This window comes from Balaenoptera physalus (genome assembly GCF_965194825.1).
Source record: "Balaenoptera physalus genome assembly, chromosome: 21".
In the NCBI taxonomy this organism is placed as follows: domain Eukaryota; kingdom Metazoa; phylum Chordata; class Mammalia; order Artiodactyla; family Balaenopteridae; genus Balaenoptera; species Balaenoptera physalus.
Genome location: NC_138902.1, coordinates 22,890,692 through 22,908,327, shown reverse-complemented (window position 1 = coordinate 22,908,327; position 17,636 = coordinate 22,890,692). Strand labels below are relative to the sequence as shown.

The 17,636-nt window shown below is 44.3% G+C and overlaps 1 protein-coding gene across 2 annotated transcripts in view; it reads right to left on the bottom strand.

Moving 5' to 3' along the window:
- The window catches only part of LOC309651692 (low-density lipoprotein receptor-related protein 2-like), a gene marked incomplete at its 5' end in the record, with an annotated part of 38,353 nt that overhangs the window by 4,065 nt on the left and 16,652 nt on the right, over nt 1-17,636 (bottom strand). For both annotated transcript variants that reach the window (XM_082444575.1, XM_082444576.1), the window contains 17 exons: nt 480-716; nt 2,098-2,208; nt 3,303-3,428; nt 3,841-4,390; nt 5,245-5,445; nt 5,625-5,789; nt 5,879-6,080; nt 7,117-7,300; nt 7,689-7,907; nt 8,474-8,660; nt 9,491-9,675; nt 9,915-10,044; nt 10,936-11,171; nt 12,808-13,023; nt 13,584-13,778; nt 15,074-15,286; nt 15,943-16,254. In XM_082444575.1, coding sequence (XP_082300701.1) covers nt 480-716; nt 2,098-2,208; nt 3,303-3,428; nt 3,841-4,390; nt 5,245-5,445; nt 5,625-5,789; nt 5,879-6,080; nt 7,117-7,300; nt 7,689-7,907; nt 8,474-8,660; nt 9,491-9,675; nt 9,915-10,044; nt 10,936-11,171; nt 12,808-13,023; nt 13,584-13,778; nt 15,074-15,286; nt 15,943-16,254 — 3,669 coding nt within the window. The remainder of the gene's footprint in view (nt 1-479; nt 717-2,097; nt 2,209-3,302; nt 3,429-3,840; nt 4,391-5,244; nt 5,446-5,624; nt 5,790-5,878; nt 6,081-7,116; nt 7,301-7,688; nt 7,908-8,473; nt 8,661-9,490; nt 9,676-9,914; nt 10,045-10,935; nt 11,172-12,807; nt 13,024-13,583; nt 13,779-15,073; nt 15,287-15,942; nt 16,255-17,636) is intronic.

The following is a 17,636-nucleotide window of genomic DNA, read 5'->3' as shown; positions in this document are numbered from 1 at the left end:
TTATATACTAATATGACAGCTTTCTACACATTCTCTTGGATTCCTTAACAACTCTATGAGATAGAAAGTGCTATTTCCACATTAAAAAGGGGGAACCAAGACAAGTCAAATAGTTTGCCCAACTGCTTACCCCCAGGAGATGCTCACTATTGTGATCAGTTTCCATGGCCTGAATCAGATCTGGGTTAGATGAGCGCTCTTTCAGACAAAATACGCTGCGGAGCTCTGCGGAGCTCACTCTCATACAGCCTACTCTAACACCGAATCATCAGGGACATAAGCTTTTCCCAAAGAGTCCACATAATCTATATGCAATTGCCCACAGTTAGACGTTTCATATTGTTCAGTTTCAAGAGCACACAGTGAGAAGGAAGTAACAGTTTAAAGGATAAAATCTTGAGGGACACTGTGGAATTAGATATTACTAAAGGTAAATCACCATGGTGACCAATGGTGGGTCCTGGGTAGGAGTTACTCACAGTCCATTTCATCAGATCCATCCAGACAGTCAGCACGACCATCACAAACCTGCGCCACAGAAATGCATTTCTGACCATCCTTACAGGATTGTGACGGCGCAGAGCATCGGACAGCTTCAATACATTTCTTTATGTCAGCCAAGTAGTACCCACTGGGACATTTACAAGTCTGTCCTTCCGGGTTTGGTAAACAGATATGGCTGCATCCTCCATTGTCTTTTGAGCAACGGTTACTACCTGTGGATCCCCACCCCCCCCCCAAAAAAAATATTGATTTAGACTATTTCAGAAGGGTCTTCTGCAAGCTTACAAATAGACTATCAGAGTTAGAGGACCCAGATGTTTTTTCCCAGAGTAGATAGCTTTTCAATTTAATTCGTTTTAGCCAACTAAGTACCAAGTGATTGGTGATTCTTCTTCATGGAAAAGGATGGTTTTAGAAGGCCAGGAGTTCAGACAAAGGACCAGCTTAAGAAAAATTGAGGTGAACTCTGGCCCATCCAAGATCCACTGTAAGTTCTCTTTTCCCTTTGCACCACGTAGCCAACATCAGAACTAGAAGGGCCTTAGAGATAAAGCTCTCTTTAGATGAGAACATGGAGGATGTGGTCTCTCTCATCCCTCTAAGAGTCATAGATACAGAGAACAGATTGGTGGTTGCTAGGGATGGGGGGTGGGGGGTCGGGGACAGGAGTCTGATTAAGTCAGCCATTTGTATCTAAGGCTTCTAGCTCAAGCCTTGACTTCTAGTGAGGTTTTACCTCTTGACATATTCCAGGAATTCTGGAATAGATTATGGATATATTGAAGATAAAATGTACTTCAGAGGTGACAGGGACCCTCCTTCTGGTTCTCAGAAGTAAGTGACAGATCATCATCACTTGGATGACCATTTATTACACTGAAGAATTCTAAAAAGGTTCTCCCCACAAAGCCAAGACTTAAGGAGTTTAAGCATGACTCGTACTGGTTTATAAAGTTTAGCTTTCAAAAACCAACCAGTGGAGCAGCACTCCCTTAAGACTAATACACCCATCATATGTGGTAGTGATAGGTATGGTTAACTATTTAACACTAATTATTGTTGGTGTTTATCTCAACTAGGAACAGATTTCATCTATTACTATGTTAAGCCCAGCATCACCCTCCTCACACACTCAGTTAGGCATTTGTGTCTATAAGAAAGGTGGAGAAACACATCTGAGCACCTGGAGTTGATACTTCAAAGTTAACATCACAAGTAGATACAAGTGACAATGAGTAGAATGAAGACCAGTTTCACTTTGGAACTAAAAGGGTATTTTGATTATATCACAGCTGTAATTCAGTCTACAGTAAGAGAACTTAAACTAGAACCCAAGTATACCAAACCCCAGCCCAACATCCTTACCACCATTGTGTCTACTAGCTCCGTAGCGGGACTAGCTATATACCAGAACCAGACCATACATAATGCATAAAGATAAGAGAGTTATGCAGATCTACAGGAATGTGCCAGAGAAATATTTTAATGGGAAACACAAAGATATTCCAAGGAGATATTGCAGGCTGGAACAATCCCTTCATGGGGAAATTCAGTAGACTTCAGTATTGTTATAATCACTGCAAGGTTGCTTACCCTGTTGGCTAAGTTTACTATAAACTTTTAAATCCACAATCTTCTGGTCTACTTGGAACCACTGGTTTTCTGAAAGTTCTGCTTTGCTGTACCAAACTTTATTGATTTGGGCTGAAACAAAAGCCAGTGAACAATCATTAACAGAAGTGAAATTTTATCTTATGACCATTTCCTAGGCAAAGACCATTGCTCAGTATGAAAACTGTCACTCATCTGCAAAATTTCCAGGTGAATAACAAGAGTTTTAAGAAGAGACATGCATTTTTCTAAATCTTGTTTCTGGGAAGAATCTTCAAGATCAATAAAAAACAGTTCTATGGCTTTGCTGAAAATAAAGTCCGGTGGAAGTTACGTCCAGCACATTGATATACATCCAAATATAAAGACAGAAAATTAGGATACGAGACACCTAAATGCGGCTCGTGCAATTGATGGATAATGATTTTAAACATTGCTCCAGAACAATATTTCTGAAAATGGCTTGTCTGCAACAAGAGTCACCAGGGGATCTTAAAATAAATGGCAAAGGTCTCACCACATACCTAATAATTTAGCATCTTTGGGGTAGGATCTGACAACTTATTTTTGCAATTTTCACGAGACCAGCCCAACTGGTCAATGGACCAATATTGGGAAATATAAAGAGACAGATTTACTTTAAGCAGCATTTTCCAGTTTTACCAAATCTAGACTAGTCAGAAATAATATACTAGAGTACTGTGGTTTAGACAGTCTCTTTGAATACTAGAAATACCTTGCAAGTATAGAATGCTCTACAGTTGATCTAGTACTTTGATGTGTACTTAGTCAACTGAGACAGGTACACGTCCTTCATGTTATAGGTAAGGTGTTACAGCTACTAACTGACAAAGCAGTTATACCACCTGTTTCCAATTCCTGACCCAGTTCTGTCTGTACCATACCCCGGTGTCCTCCAAAGCCAGGAGCCTCAGATGACAGCCAGAAATCTCAGGCAGAACAGGATTAAGCATATTCATATATAAAGAATAACCAAATAAGTAAAAGCTCCTCTAAATCACAGAATCACTGTTAACATATACATGTTAAATTAGGGAAGTTGCTTAGCTATTCTTCCAAAAGAAAGACACTGCCAAAGTTCAGTGCTAAGCAGTAGCAGCTTTGCTTTAGACACCCAGTAGTTAATTCAGCTCACAAAGACAATCAGTTGTAGAATTAAGACCTACCACCGTCCACCGTGCTCCAGAACATCATGCCTTGGCCGTACGTAAAGAGGTTAAGGCCCTGAATTCCTCTTTGGTCTAGTCTGTGTCTAGAGCCATCCCGCTGAATGCTTTCTATGAGTCCTCTCCCTAGAAGGAGAGGTTCAGTTAATTTCTCGGAGCCCAGACAGCTGTGCTCCATCCTGTAGCTCTTTATGTCTTGTCCTGCCTCCCCTCCAGGAGATCACTGTCTGCCATGCATTTTTTGAAGGCCAGTTCTTATTTATTCTACTCTAACAGTAATACACAAAGATTTGCTCATGCATATTTGTTAAGTTCTTGATTCCATTCCTTCACCAAAAGGCAACAGCAAGACTCTCTGGGCTACCATATGCTGCTCAGGATGGGGAATGATTGTATTTGTTTAGAAGGTGGTGCAGAAAATGTAAACTCAGACCTAAAAGCTATTTGAAGTTATAGCTGAAGACCAGAAAGCAGAACATCTCTTTCTCTGGCAGGGTCCCTCACACTCAGATTTAGGGTGTAGAAGATAACTGCTTACCAGGATCAGCCCAGTACAATCGGGTCCCTGCATCAGAAAAGGTCAGGCCCACAGGGACCTGGGGTTTCTGCCAGAGCACCTTCCTCTTGCTGCCATCCATGGAGGCACATTCAATGCTGGAGCCACGCCTACCATCATCCTGGGGACCCAGGTCCACAAAGCACATGACTGCAGTGGGGGGGTGGAGCACGACAGAGGTTGGGCGGTAAAGACTTTCACTGAGCAAGACCGTGGCATACTGGCCTTTGGAGGAAGCTACGTTGATGTAAGGATTCTCACTGCCAATCCAGTATATGTGTCCACTCAACCAGTCCACAGCAAGGTCAATCACTGTGCCCTCCACGGATATGATTTTCCTCCAAGAGAGCTTTCCAGATTCTTTGAGCCTCAGTAGCCAGATATCACCCTTATTCAACTCAGACAGGTAGAGTACCTTCTCCTGGACAAGGTAGTCCATTGATGCAAGCTGGTTCACATTGGTAAAGGGAAGAAGCCTATGTTCTGGTAAAGTTGCTTGTCCTCCTGAAGCTTCTAGATTTTTCAGATAAATCTATGGGAAAAAAATTAAGTGGATGGCATCAGTTGAGTCTAATTTAATTCTTCATCTTGATCTTGCTGTTAAGATACTTAAATTCAGATTTTCATATAGTCTATTGTCTAAAAGCAGATCATATTTCTCTCCCTTCCTGGAGCTTCAAGCACTTAAAATTCCTTGAATCCATGTGCTTTGAAGATTTACTCCTCTGTGAAAGGCCCTCCCCTTAATTTTTAAAATTTTTATTGAGATAAAATTGACATATAACATTGCATAAGTTTACAGTGTACAACGTGTGGATTTGATACACTCACATGTTAAAGACCCTCCTCTTTAAATGAGATTCCACTTTTAAGATCTTACTGAAACTGAAGTCGGTCTTCCAACCCCAAAATATGTTTTGTCATTTTAAAATGCCAAAGTCGACAAGTCCTCTGGATGGTAGAAGGCAGGGGTAAATTGCTTGTTAGTACCTTTAATCCTCCTATTATTTAAGAAAAGTTCCCTCACAAAATGTACTTGCCCCCTAGGCTAGAACCCAGCCAAGCTGCTTGTATTTGGAATTACTCTACATCATCAGCTAGGTGCTTGGACAACTCAACCTAGTTAAGCACACTGTCAGATTCCTAACCTCATTGTGTTCTGAGGTACTAAGCATTTCTTAAGGAATTTGAGTAGAAGTGGTCTTCATTTCATAGCTACCTTATTTTGGTCATCATAGCTCCCAGCACACACTGACTATTCAAATTTAAATTGCATTTGAAGAATATTCCAAGGGGAATTCTCTTGAATTCAAGAGAATTCAAGTTACTCAAAGTCTGAAACAGACTGAGGCCCAAGCACAGACATGTGACAGGATAGGACAGTACCTGCATGATAACTGTGGGCAACCCAAGGAACAGAAACGCAGACTCCTTGAGTGGAACACAGTTGATGCCATCATCTGCAAGCAGGAGTCCAACTGGGCAACGACAGCTTCCCTTGGATTGCGGGCTCAGAAGGCACAAGTGAGAACATCCAGTGTCCAGACAAGGATTCGAAGACCTGGGCTGTAGCACTTCGTGTATTATCTGGAAGAAAACAGCTAAATGTCACTATGCATTGCTGAATCCTTCAAAATGGCAAGTGGCTCAATCTTGCCTTTTAGTCATTATAGATGGATGTCACTACAGTTTTGTCCTTGGGCAGCTCATACACATAGCCTTTCCAGGGAGGATCAGGGGGATATTTTAAAACGTAAACTATAGACCTTAAGTCCGTACGGCTGTTCCAAACGCTTGATGAGGACAGCCCTGTCCTTGCCCGTCGTCTTTTTCATGCGCTGTACTGTTCTCGTCTTCATTTCAGACCAGAAGACTTCATCTTCAAACACAGCAACCAAAAAGGGGCTCTTGATTTGTGTTAGCTGCAACATCTAAAATGGTGATGGTGACGTTCCCGGGGTGAGTTTTACACAAGGCACATGACATCTCACACAAGCCTAATACCAAAAGGAACACTTACACTAATACCAGTACCGTCTAGATTGACAGAGCCAATGCAGTGAAATTTGTCATCAGACCAGAATATCTTCCAACTCAACTTGTCGAGAGCTATGCTAGTTGGCCAGCCAAGACCTTGATTGAGGAGTATTTTTCTGCTGCTCCCATCCATTCCAGCTTGTTCTATTTGAGGTTCTCCTCCAATTTCAGACCAGTACATTAACCTATGTGGATAAGTCAGCCTTGAGATAAAGTATTACCTCATGGAAAATAACATCAGTTCATTCCTTAAAACACTGATTTACAGCCTAATTATTTCTTTCCCTCAAAATTAAACTTGGTCTGTGCCTTAAGCATAATTTGTAAGGTGGTAAAATGTTTTCCTTGAAATTTTATGGTGATTGTTTATCATTTAGGGATAAAATATCTATAATGCCAGCTGTACAAAAAGTCTAAGAAATATATTAGTCCCTAGCCTGGAAAATATCAGTCTTTTCTGGGCTAGCCAATCTTTTGGGAACCTGCCAATCTTTTCTGGGCTAGCAAGCAGGCTAGTTCCACGTGCAGATGTGTGCCTCAGAACTCATTCTTGGCCACAAGTCATTAGATGCATCAGGAAACTCCTGCCAATTTCCTGAGAACTACGTTACCAGATTCCTGGTTGGAGGTATTGAAAAGGTGAGAAAAGCAGAGGGAAGGTAGCTGATCTGGGTCACCTCTGGATCCCGAGTTTTGCTCTGTCTTGTTCTTACATTTGATACACATGGCCATCCCAATCAGGGCTTAGCTCAGACAAGTTGGAAATGCTGTCTACAAGTTCCTGGCCCTTGCAGAGGGAAGGGCTCTAGACAAAAGAACCCAGGCTCCACCCACACACCCAATTACTCTGCCCCCATCACCACCACCAATCACATTACTGTAAATTAAACACAGTCCTTAGTTTCATTCTCCCTCCTCCTGCCATTTTAAAGCCGTAATAATTTTCCACTCTGAGGTATATTTGTTTATTTTAGCAAAAGAAAGTATAGATGAGCCACGAAGTGAGCACACGTACATCTCACTTTCCTGAAGTAAAGGACTTTTTCCAGGAGCTTTCAAAGCGACTATGTATGGTTGACTCACATCGTCATAAGATCTAAAATAAAGTCAGATAAGGTTTCTATTCACTCGTTCTGTGTTGAGGGAACACAACCAAAGTAGAACTAAAGAAGAACAACAAACTTAACAGACTTGACCCGGCGTTGTGACACCTGGACTCACCCATTCAGGGGATCTAAAGCCAAAGACCGTGGTTGGGTCAAGTCATCGTCCAGGACAATCGTGTACTCAGATTTTCCTCTCCAAACAGCAGTCAACTGAATTGCCAAAATCTGACCAGCTGTCCCATCTGTCCAGTAGAGATTCCTCCCAATCCAGTCAACCGCTATATAGTCTGACTTTATTCCTGAAGAAAGGAAACCATTCAACATGTGTACTTAGGTTAAATTATAGGTTTTTACAAGCTTGAAGCTCACAGGCATCAGACTTGCATGCCATGTTAATTCATTTTCCAACTGGTAGATGCATCTCCATCAGAGCAGTCTTCATTTAAATGTTCCCAAAGTACTATTTGTAGAGGAAGATGACCATTACGAGTAATGATCACTGACTTATCGTTGGACTCCATATCTATTGAGACGCATCTTCTCATTTCTAAGCAACTAGCAAGGCTTGATCCCTTTTTGTTAAGGAGGTATAAACCAATGTTTAGAAAGTTCATGGACACTCATCTTATTTTTCATGCTACATGTATTTAGTAAGGGCAAGATGAGAGTCTCTATAAGGGGGCATACCTTTCACCACAGTCCCTTTCTTCGTCGTGTCCATGCTTATCCATCTAATACTTTCCGCACTGGTATCGGTCCAGAAGACTTTCTGATCCACTAAGTCATAGTCAATAGAGAAAATAATCAGGTTCTTGTCTATAGTTGCCAGAATATCTTCTTTTAAGCTCCTCAATCCATAGAGGAGTAGCTTAAACTGAATTGCCACAAGCAGGATCGGTTCAGTACCTGTCAAAAAAGAACTGCTTTCTTAAGGAGTTTGAACAGTGAACCCAGCACTGCTAAGGAATCAGAGGACAAAGTAGTTTTTGCCTTCTCATTGCCAAGGCTGTGAAACCATCTAGCTGGCATCTAAGTAGTTCTTTCCTTCATGTAATGGTTAAGCTAATACCCATGGTTTGAAGATACTCAGAATAAAGGCATAATTAGCTTAAACTGAAAACCACATTTACAACTAAATATTTGGGGGTAGTTGGGTAGGAAAGAAGTGCTTTTCAGGGCTTTGGATATTTATTCTAACTTCTGGTAAGGCTGACCCATGCATACAGAGGTTCAAGTTATGATTTTCTTGTAATAATGCCTTATTGGTAGATACTTTCAGACTTGAATTCAGTCTGAAATATGAGGTATAAAAAGGGAGCTTTGGGTTGTGCAAGTCTTGTTCTGAAGACAGATAAAGCAGGTAGGAGCACTTACGACCTAAGAAAGAGAGATGTGCATTGGTTTTCCTGGACGATTTAGGACCTCCAAACTCTCGACCCACAGCTTCGGAGATACTCCCAGCTCCAGTTTACCTGTTGCTTTACAGGTATGGCCATCAGGCTCCAGTGAGTAGCCAGGATGACAGGTGCAGCTATAGGAGCCCTTGGTGTTGATACAGGTCTGACTGCAAGGCTGACCACCCAGTCTCTGGCATTCATCCACATCCTCGCAGATTCGGCCACTGCTTTTCAGCTCAAAGCCTCGCTCACAAGCACATACCTGAGAGAGGTTGGAAAACATGAAGACTTTCTGAAGACAAGTACAATACTGATAAAAGGACCTCAGCCTTGATATAAAAAGCACATGGCGATACAATCGATGTCAGCAACTCAAACTGTTCCTGGAACCGACTTCATCTCGAATGCAGTCACTCTCTCCATCTCCTGCGCACACCCCACACCCCTGCCACCACCAGGGGCCCCAAGTTAACAAAGGTGCCCAGTTCATCCCAGGACGCCCAGACCCCAGCAGAATCCGTAAGTGAGGAGACTCGTAGACTTCACTGAACTGGTTTTCTGCCAATAGAGATGTTACTAGGACCAGACATCAGCACAGTTTTCTTCCACTTGCCCATCAGAATCAAGTTCACCGTGTCTAGCCACCCAATAATGCCAGGCCAGAACACGGACAGTCCTCCATTGAAGGGCAAGTCATATTCTAAATGCCCACACGGAAAGGACTTCCACATGGGTATGTACTCAATTTCCTGAGCTGCAACATGGTGGGGAGTTGCTTGGCTCTTGGGACAATACCCCCAAAACTTGTTGCTTCCCCCTAAATGTCACCTGGCGCTCATAGGTGGCATGGGAAGGACCACCATAGGAGAGTTTCTGGAGCCGGGTAGTAGGGTTCCAGAAGACATGAGATAGGAAAGGCGCTAGACAGGACTCAGCAGAAAGGCTCAAGCACAGGGACGCGGGTGGATGGGTCAGCACGGCTCTGCCGTGTGAGACTCAGAGCGTAGGGAGCAGACATCCTGAATGAGGACAGCGCCCCTTTCCCTACACCGAGTCTCTAGCTGCCAGAGCACAGGAACTGAAGCAACTCACAGGCCCACGTGGGGATGGGTAGCAGGTGTGGAAACACTGTCTTTGGCTGCACGCGGACGACGAGCACTGCTCGCCTTCATCGGAGCCGTCGGCACAGTCCTCCTTCCCATCACACACCAGGCTGAGGTCCAGGCAGGCAGAGGAGCGGCACTGGAACTCGGAACTCCCGCAGTTCTCCGGGGGGCCTGGAGAGGATGAATTTCTACCTTTACAGTCAAACCACCCCCCCACACCCCGCTCCCCGCCAAACATCCCTCCCACAGCAAGGCTCTCTCCCGTGCATACAATCAGGACGCCTCCATCCTGGCAAAGGGATGGATTTCAGGTCCTGCAGCATTTGCTCGCTGAGCTGGGTTCCCACACCCAGACGCAGCAAGCGGCAGGCGCCCCTCTGAAGCCATCTGCCTTCTCCCCCTGCACTTACACCCGGCCTCATCACTGCCATCCCTGCAGTCACCCTGCCCGTCACAGTGCCAGGGCTCAGGCACGCACTGGTCTCCACTGGCACAGGGCCACTGCCTCGAGCCACAGCGAAGCTCCTCGGGGTCACAGTCCTGAGGAGACAGCGAGCGACTTGGTCAACACCACCTGCATTCAGAGCCCAGAAGGGTCCTCAGAGGACGAGGAAGCCTGGGTTACAAGACAACCCTCAAGTCCCTTCTGCAATGAGACCAGAGCCTGAAAACTCGGGTGACATGGATTATAAGAAACTCGTTCCGCAGCTGGAGTCTAGGCAAGGAACCATAGGTGATACCAACATGGGTGGGAAAGTGGGAAGAAATCTCTTGTTTTGCAAACTGACCATCCAGGAAGTCTTAATTTCATTTAAGAAGCATAAGCAAAAAAAGTCTGCTGTAGAAACTCTTCTCTAGAATTCCCACCATTTCTAATGCACACTCCAGCATTTTGCACCTAATCTGACTTGGATTCTCAGATCTGGTGCAGGATATCTGGTAGAGGAGGGAAGGATATCTCAGATCTGTGCATCTGCTATACCCCAGCACCTTGAGGTACAGTCTCAGCCCCTCAGACACTACTCATTTTACTGATGAGGAAATAGAGCATCAGGGTATAAGTGCTTTCTTAAGGTCAAATGCAAGCACTAGGTTCAAACCCGGGCTGCATTGCATACGATGCAGGAGCACCATTGTACGTCTCGATGACTGTTAGGTGGAGCTTCAAAGCATCTCTCTAAGCAGGACATTTAAGCCACGACCATCAAGACCTAACACTTGCAAACCTCCCATAAAGACCTCTTACAGGTTTGACTTTCAACAAGAGGATCTTAACACTTTGGACACTTTGATGTAGTTATGAGTGGCTTTCTGGGCAGGAATTGTGGGAGACTTCTCTGTTCTTGTGTTTTCCCAAGTTTTCTATGAGGAGGCACGTGTTACTGTTACAGTTAGAAGTGTACTGTGTTTTTCTGAAAGAGAGTGGGCTACCTTCTCATCAGTTCCATCTTTGCAGTCTAAGTCGTGGTCACATATCCAGTCTGCCAACACACACTCTCCACTCCTCGGGCACTTCACCTCCCCTGACGGGCATGGCAGGGGCCAGGCAGAACAGCCCTCTTCATCCGAGTGGTCCAGGCAGTCCCGGTTCCCATCGCAACGCAGGGAAGAAGATATACATTGGCCATTCTCACATTTAAATTCAGATGCACTGCATTTTTCATGAACTGAAAAACAAAGCTCTAGGTAAGAACTCAGCCAGATGGAGAAGCAATTTGATGGCAGATAAAATGACTTGAAGACTCCCAGTCTTCTGCTGTCACCTTGGGAACTAAGCCCCAGCAGGTATTAGGGCAGGAAGGTGATTCAACTAGAGTGTTAGGGCAGAAAAGGCCTACTAAGCTAGCCCAGAAAATCCTCTTCGTCCTGGAGAACGAGGGCTGAGGGACAGGGATGGGAGGACTGTAGAAGGATGCTGGGATAGGCAGGGTAGTGGGATTCCCCTCTGAAACCCTAATGTCATGCATGAAAAAAGAGATTCTCCCATAATACCCAACGGACCCTACAACTTATGTTCTTGGACTCAGTTCCTCCAGACAGAAGTTGATTGGCTTGATTCAAGAAAAAGAGTCAGGCCCTAGGCAAAACTATACATATGAATTGAAAAGTAAATTATACCTTGGGTTTCTGCCTACTTCCTTCCTGTACCTCTTGCCTCCTGATGTTCTTCTCTTAAAGCCCAAGTGCAGTCACATCCTCTGGTTACCCACTCAGCCACCTTCACATCCAAATCCATCATGGTGCCTTACCCGGCCTCCTCTTCTTTTCACTTCAATTCTCCAAATTCCCTCTTCTACCCTAATCCCACAACATGATTAAGGTCTTTGAAACATGTCTTTCAGAAGAATAAAGGTAAAGATGTGCATCCCACAAAAATGAGGGCAAAGCAATGACATCTATAATGAGGTGGTCCATCCCATGAGAAGACCCAGGACCAAAATCAAAATCTTCAAGGAGGTAACTTTTTGCCCAATGAGAAATAATAATTTATTTTGATATGCAGACTGGTTGTCCACTAATAGAATTCTTCTTTCTTCTTGTCATGGAAAGGGGAATGTTACAGCATGATCACCAAGGTCCCTCTAACTCAGAAACCTTCATCTTAGTCTTAACTAAGTAGTTAAGTACAGTCGATCCTCATTATTTTTGGATTCAGTATTTGCTCATTCACCTACTTGCTAAAATTTGTAACCCCCCCGAATCAACACTCCCACACTTCCATGGTCATGTGAAGATATAACACAAAGCAGCAGAAATGTGAGTTGCCCAACGCACATCTTTCCAGTTGAGGCTGAAAAAGGCACCGTTCTGCCTTCTTTTTTCTGTTCTCATACTCATATAAAAAAGTACCCATTTCGGACGGTGGTTTTCACATTTTTGTACTTTTTGGTGATTTTGCTGTTTAAAATGGCCCCAAGCATAGTGCTCAACTGCTGTCTGGTGCTTCTAAGGGTAAGAAGTCTACGGTGTGTCTTATGGAGAAAATACGTGCATTAGATAAGCTTTGTTCAGCGTGAGTTACAGTTTGCTGTTAATGAGCAAACACTATATGTTACGTCGTCTTTCAACAGAAACACACATAAAATAAGGTTATATACTGATTGGTTGACAAAAATGTTGTGACCAGAGACTCAAAGAAACCCACACTGTATTTTATCTAGGAGCAATGATTCAATATCCTTGAATTCAATGTTCATGGCAACTTTATAGAATATATAGTTATGTAGAATATAACTAACGTGAATAAGGAGAATCGACTGTAATGCAGTTGGAAGTACTCCAAGGAACTCCCATGGAACTTACTACATCCTTGTTCATCTTTTCTGTCAGAACAGTCAGGGTTGCCATCACACAGCCAGCTCTTGGGGATACAGCGGGTCTTGTTGTCACAACGCAGAGAGCAGTCTTCAGCAGGCTTCCAGCAACCCAACTCGTCCGAGCCATCCATGCACTGCCGGGCCCCATCACAGTGGTACTTCTCCTCAATGCACTTGTTTCCATCCAGACACTGGAAGACCCCTTCAATAGAAAGGGTCAAAAGCTAGCATCATATGCTCATCATACTGAAGATTTATAATTAGATTAACTCACACTCATTCTGGAGTTTGAGGGGTAAGTAGGCTGACCTTATTTGTTTGAGTTCTATATCTTAATTGATCCATAAGTGAGCTTTAATAAAGTACTAAGGTTAATTAAGCTGAACTAGGTTCTTGAAATACTAAGGCCTCATATTTGTTTGGTTACTTTAACAACTTGTTAAAACACTACTAAGTCGGTTATAAGTGGTCCATTTAGGGCACTCTGTGCCAGTATAAAGGCAGATATTGGAATACTTAGGCAAATTTGAGGGAGCAAGGAAGCAACAGTCAAATTATACCTGGCAAAACACTGTGGACTTAAATGTCATAAAATGGGCAATCATAGGATCCATGTTCTGACAGACTGGGACTTTTATCTATGAGAATTTATAGGGAAAGCAAGTGTGATTATAATAAACACTCTGGCAATTCATATCGTGCACCCAAGGCTGAATCAGCATACCTGGAACAAGAGACTGAGAACAGGAGATGGTGACCCACCTGCTCTGTTGCAGAAGTGGGAACAGTTCTCTTCGTCTGAACCATCCCCGCAGTCCTGCTTGCCATCGCAGAGGTACCCCCGGGAGATGCACTCCCGCCCGTCCCGACACGGCACAGAAGATCGGGTGCAGAGGAGAGGGGGTGGCGGAGGGGGTGGAGGAGGGGTGGGTGTGGCAGCTCCTTTGACCTCAGGATCTAGAATAAACAGTGTGTCAGCAGGTCAGTCCATTTGGTTTCAGCAATGGAGATGTGCTTCTACTGCCCCCCTCCCCGAAAACCCATGTCATGGCTGGGTAGCTACGTTTTTCTATCTCATAGGAAGAAAGAATAAGGACCCTTGATCTTTTGACTACGTGTGTGGTGTGTTGGCCCATCATCTCATGGCTTTGAATTTGGGCAAATTGTTTTCTCCTTTCAGGCCTATGAACTTTAACCTTAATTTTTTCACTGCCTGGTACTATATTCTAGGCATGCAAAATAAAGTAAGTTTCTGAAGACAGGGACTTGTTCTGTCTGGTTCTTGCTGTAGCATCTGATGGTCTAGGACAGGGGCCTAGAGATGCTGAGATGTCTAAGTTACACTACCAAAAGTTACCATTTAGTACTCTTCAGCAACTGTTGCAGTAACGTAATAGATTTGTTAGTAGAATAATCAAAATTGGATTTTTTACCAAACAGTTAACTTTTTATTAGCATACTTTACCACCTAAGAACTATGTTCATATGCCTAACGCTTCTTAGCCCCCCAAATCAGGTTAAACCAGTGAATCAAAAATTAAGGTAGTTTAGACAGCAGGGGGAGTTTAGAGACCTCTAGGGAGCAGGTATATAGGAGGAGGAACAGTTCTGTCCATCTTTGTTTCTACTCTTCCTTGGGATTTCCAGCTGCTTCTGGCAAGAAAGCCCCCTGAATCCTGTGATAGGATTTCTTCTTCTTCTGCCTCAAGATCCAGAATCAGAGTTTTTGGTGCCATGCCAAAGGCTTATATGAAAAGAAAAGAGTTAAACCAGCATTAAGCAGATTAACGTGAATGACCAAGGTGCAGCTTCAACAGAAGAGTTGCTTCTCCTGGTAACCAGGACCCAGAGCAGAGGGTCCCCTGCAAGATGTCACTGCTATGAGAAAAGGGGTTCCTTGGTAAAAAAACCAGCTTGGGAAACTGGTTTAGAGCAAGTTAAATGGATCTCTTTACTGCCAGACTAAGAGCTTTAATATGCTAAGGTGAAAGATGATTCCCAAAAGGGGCTACGGTGTGCACCCTGCTTGGGGTATTACTCGGGAACTGGTGTCATTTAGCAACTTTGAGAACCGTGTTAGATTCTCACTCCTCCAGGACAAGGACACGTCAGGGAGAAGGCCTGCTGAACTGTGGGTTGGGACCACTGCCAACACGAACTAGAAGATACTCAGGATTTTCTCCTAGAAAAACACACTGAGGGGACCCGGGTAAAGTGGAACCCCAAGAATAACCTCCCAGGGAAAGACTCACCTGGAACCTCCAGGTTCTCTGCCAGGATGATCATCTTCTGTATGTAGGGCTCTGTCGACACTGAGAAGGGCTCCGGCATCCTCCTGTTCCACAGCATGAGAGCTGTTCTGTTCAGAGTCACCAGGTAGGGCTCGTGGGCCACGATCATCCCATCACTCCAGGTCTTGTTCAAAGTGTAGGTTCTGTTTTTTCGGAGACTCAGACTTTGCAACCCTAAGGAAGAGTCAGGTTCTTATAAGCTGATACAGAACAAGTAACCTGTGACAGCAAGGAGGCAAGGCCACCATTGGATTGAAAGGTAAAATAAGCACAGATTCTTCTATTGAGTTTTGTAGGTTTTAGTTTTATAGTTAAAGATAATCCAAGGAAGCATTTAAAGCTCCAGAAAACTGAGGTCTGCTGCATGGAAACATCAGATATGACTTGACCACCTTCCATGTACAGTCCTACAACCCCCGGTCATCAGCACACAGCTGCCAGGTCTCAAGGATGACTTCTGGGTGAAAAGACTATCACATTCTGCTACAAAGGTATAATTGGTACCTGCTGCAAGTTATAACTGGAGCATCTGTACTTCATTTGCAATGGAAGTTTGGTTCCATTACTTCTACTTACGGAAGTAGAAACAAATAGCTTTTTGCAGTGTTCAAAATTATGTTATTTCTGAAGTTTTCTCTCTCTTCAATCATAAATCTAGACTTATGAGAACAGAGTTTGAGGTCAGTGACTTGTGCCCAAGCTTTAACTATGAAAATCAGAGTTTGAGCCTATGTCTAACTAGTTCTAAAAATGGAATCATTATACTAAAAACAAGACCCTCACTCATCCCCTCAAGCTTCTTCCAACCTCACTCGTTGTGCAGTGCTTACCTAACCCTTTGGTGGTCCAGAGGATGCTAGACGAGCCAAGGTCTAAGGTCACATGGGTGTCCGCCGTCCAGGTGCCTCTCCAGACTGCCCATCTGCTTTTGCCATCAAGGGTCATGCTTTGCAAGTGTTCCCCACTCTCCACCCAGTACAGCAGCCTCTTCGGCCAATCGAGAAGGAGATGCAGTATAACACTGCCTGTTCTATACAGGGTATGGGTGTCTGGGCCAGCGATTCTAGTCCTCTGAATAGCACTTGTGTCACAGGGCAGCCAGTACAAGTTCCCAGTCGGAATGTCCACATTTGCTGAACAGACTGTGAGGACAAGTTGCTCCCATTAGAAAGGACACTCAAATGCATTCACATACTGTCTTAAACTTTGGGTCAAGGATAGAAGGGAGACAATTGGGGGGATGCAAAGATCAGTCCCTACAAGCCTACACACCTTGTTCGCACGATGGTCCCATAATGCCTACTCTGGTTCCAGCACCTTGTCTGTCCTATGAGCTCATCTGATCCTTGACAACCCCTGGCAAGGTAGATATGCACTGCATTTTATAAGTTAGTAGCTAAGTGAAAGACTGGCAAGTTCCTAAGAACACACTGGCTCCACTGGGTTCTGTTTCTCTCATCCTCGTTGGGCTCTGCCCTCTGTAGGAAACACGTGGTCTCCTCTGGAGTCAGATTCAACCATGGCCAGCCCAGCATGCCAGCATCACAGAATGTTCTTAGAATGATTCCACAAAGGTTCTTAAAAACATGCACTCTTTCCTAAAACAGAATTTGAGGCCCAATCATTTTCGATTCAGAATTTCATCAGTATTTTCCAGCCTCAATTTTCTTTTTTCTTTTTTTTTTTTGAGATCTATGTAAATGTTTTTATTATTTATTAATTTATTTGTTTATTAAGAAATTTTTTTTGGCTGCGTTGGGTCTTCATTGCTGCGCGCGGGCTTTCTCTAGTTGCGGCGAGCGGGGGCTACTCCTCGTTGCGGTGTGCGGGCTTCTCATTGCGGTGGCTTCTCTTGTTGCGGAGCACGGGCTCTAGGCGCGCGGGCTTCAGTAGTGGCGGCACATGGGCCCTAGAGCACATGGGCTTCAGTAGTTGCAGCATGTGGGCTCAGTAGTTGTGGCTCACAGGCTCAGTAGTTGTGGCGCACGGGCTTAGTTGCTCCGCGGCATGTGGGATCTTCCCGGACCAGGGATCGAACCCGTGTCCCCTGCATTGGTGGGCGGGTCCTTAACCACTGCGCCACCAGGGAAGTCCTCAATTTTCAATATGAGAACAAGATTAACACATCCAAGAGAAAAAACCACAGATGTCAGTGCACTTTGATATAAGAATAAGCTGAAAGCTGCAGGCCCAGGAGTTGTAAGGAGGCTGTGAGATGTGCAAACAGGTCTTGATAGCAGAGGTCAAGCTGATTACTACCTAGAAAAGGCCTGCCTAGCTTTGTCAAGCTTTCCAGCCAACTGTATAGGACAAGCACTCCTGTGTCTCCTTTACTATACGTCAGTACTTGTGACACCAGATGCGTGTTTTTCCCCCCACACCAAGCAATTCTGCAACACAAGTGGGATGTCCTATGTAAGGAAAATAAAACATGCTGCCTGCTGCCATTCCAGTTCTGCAAGGATCAAGCCATCAGCCACAACAGTCGCCCACCAGCAGTGCTCCCCTAGAGGAATTCAGGTTG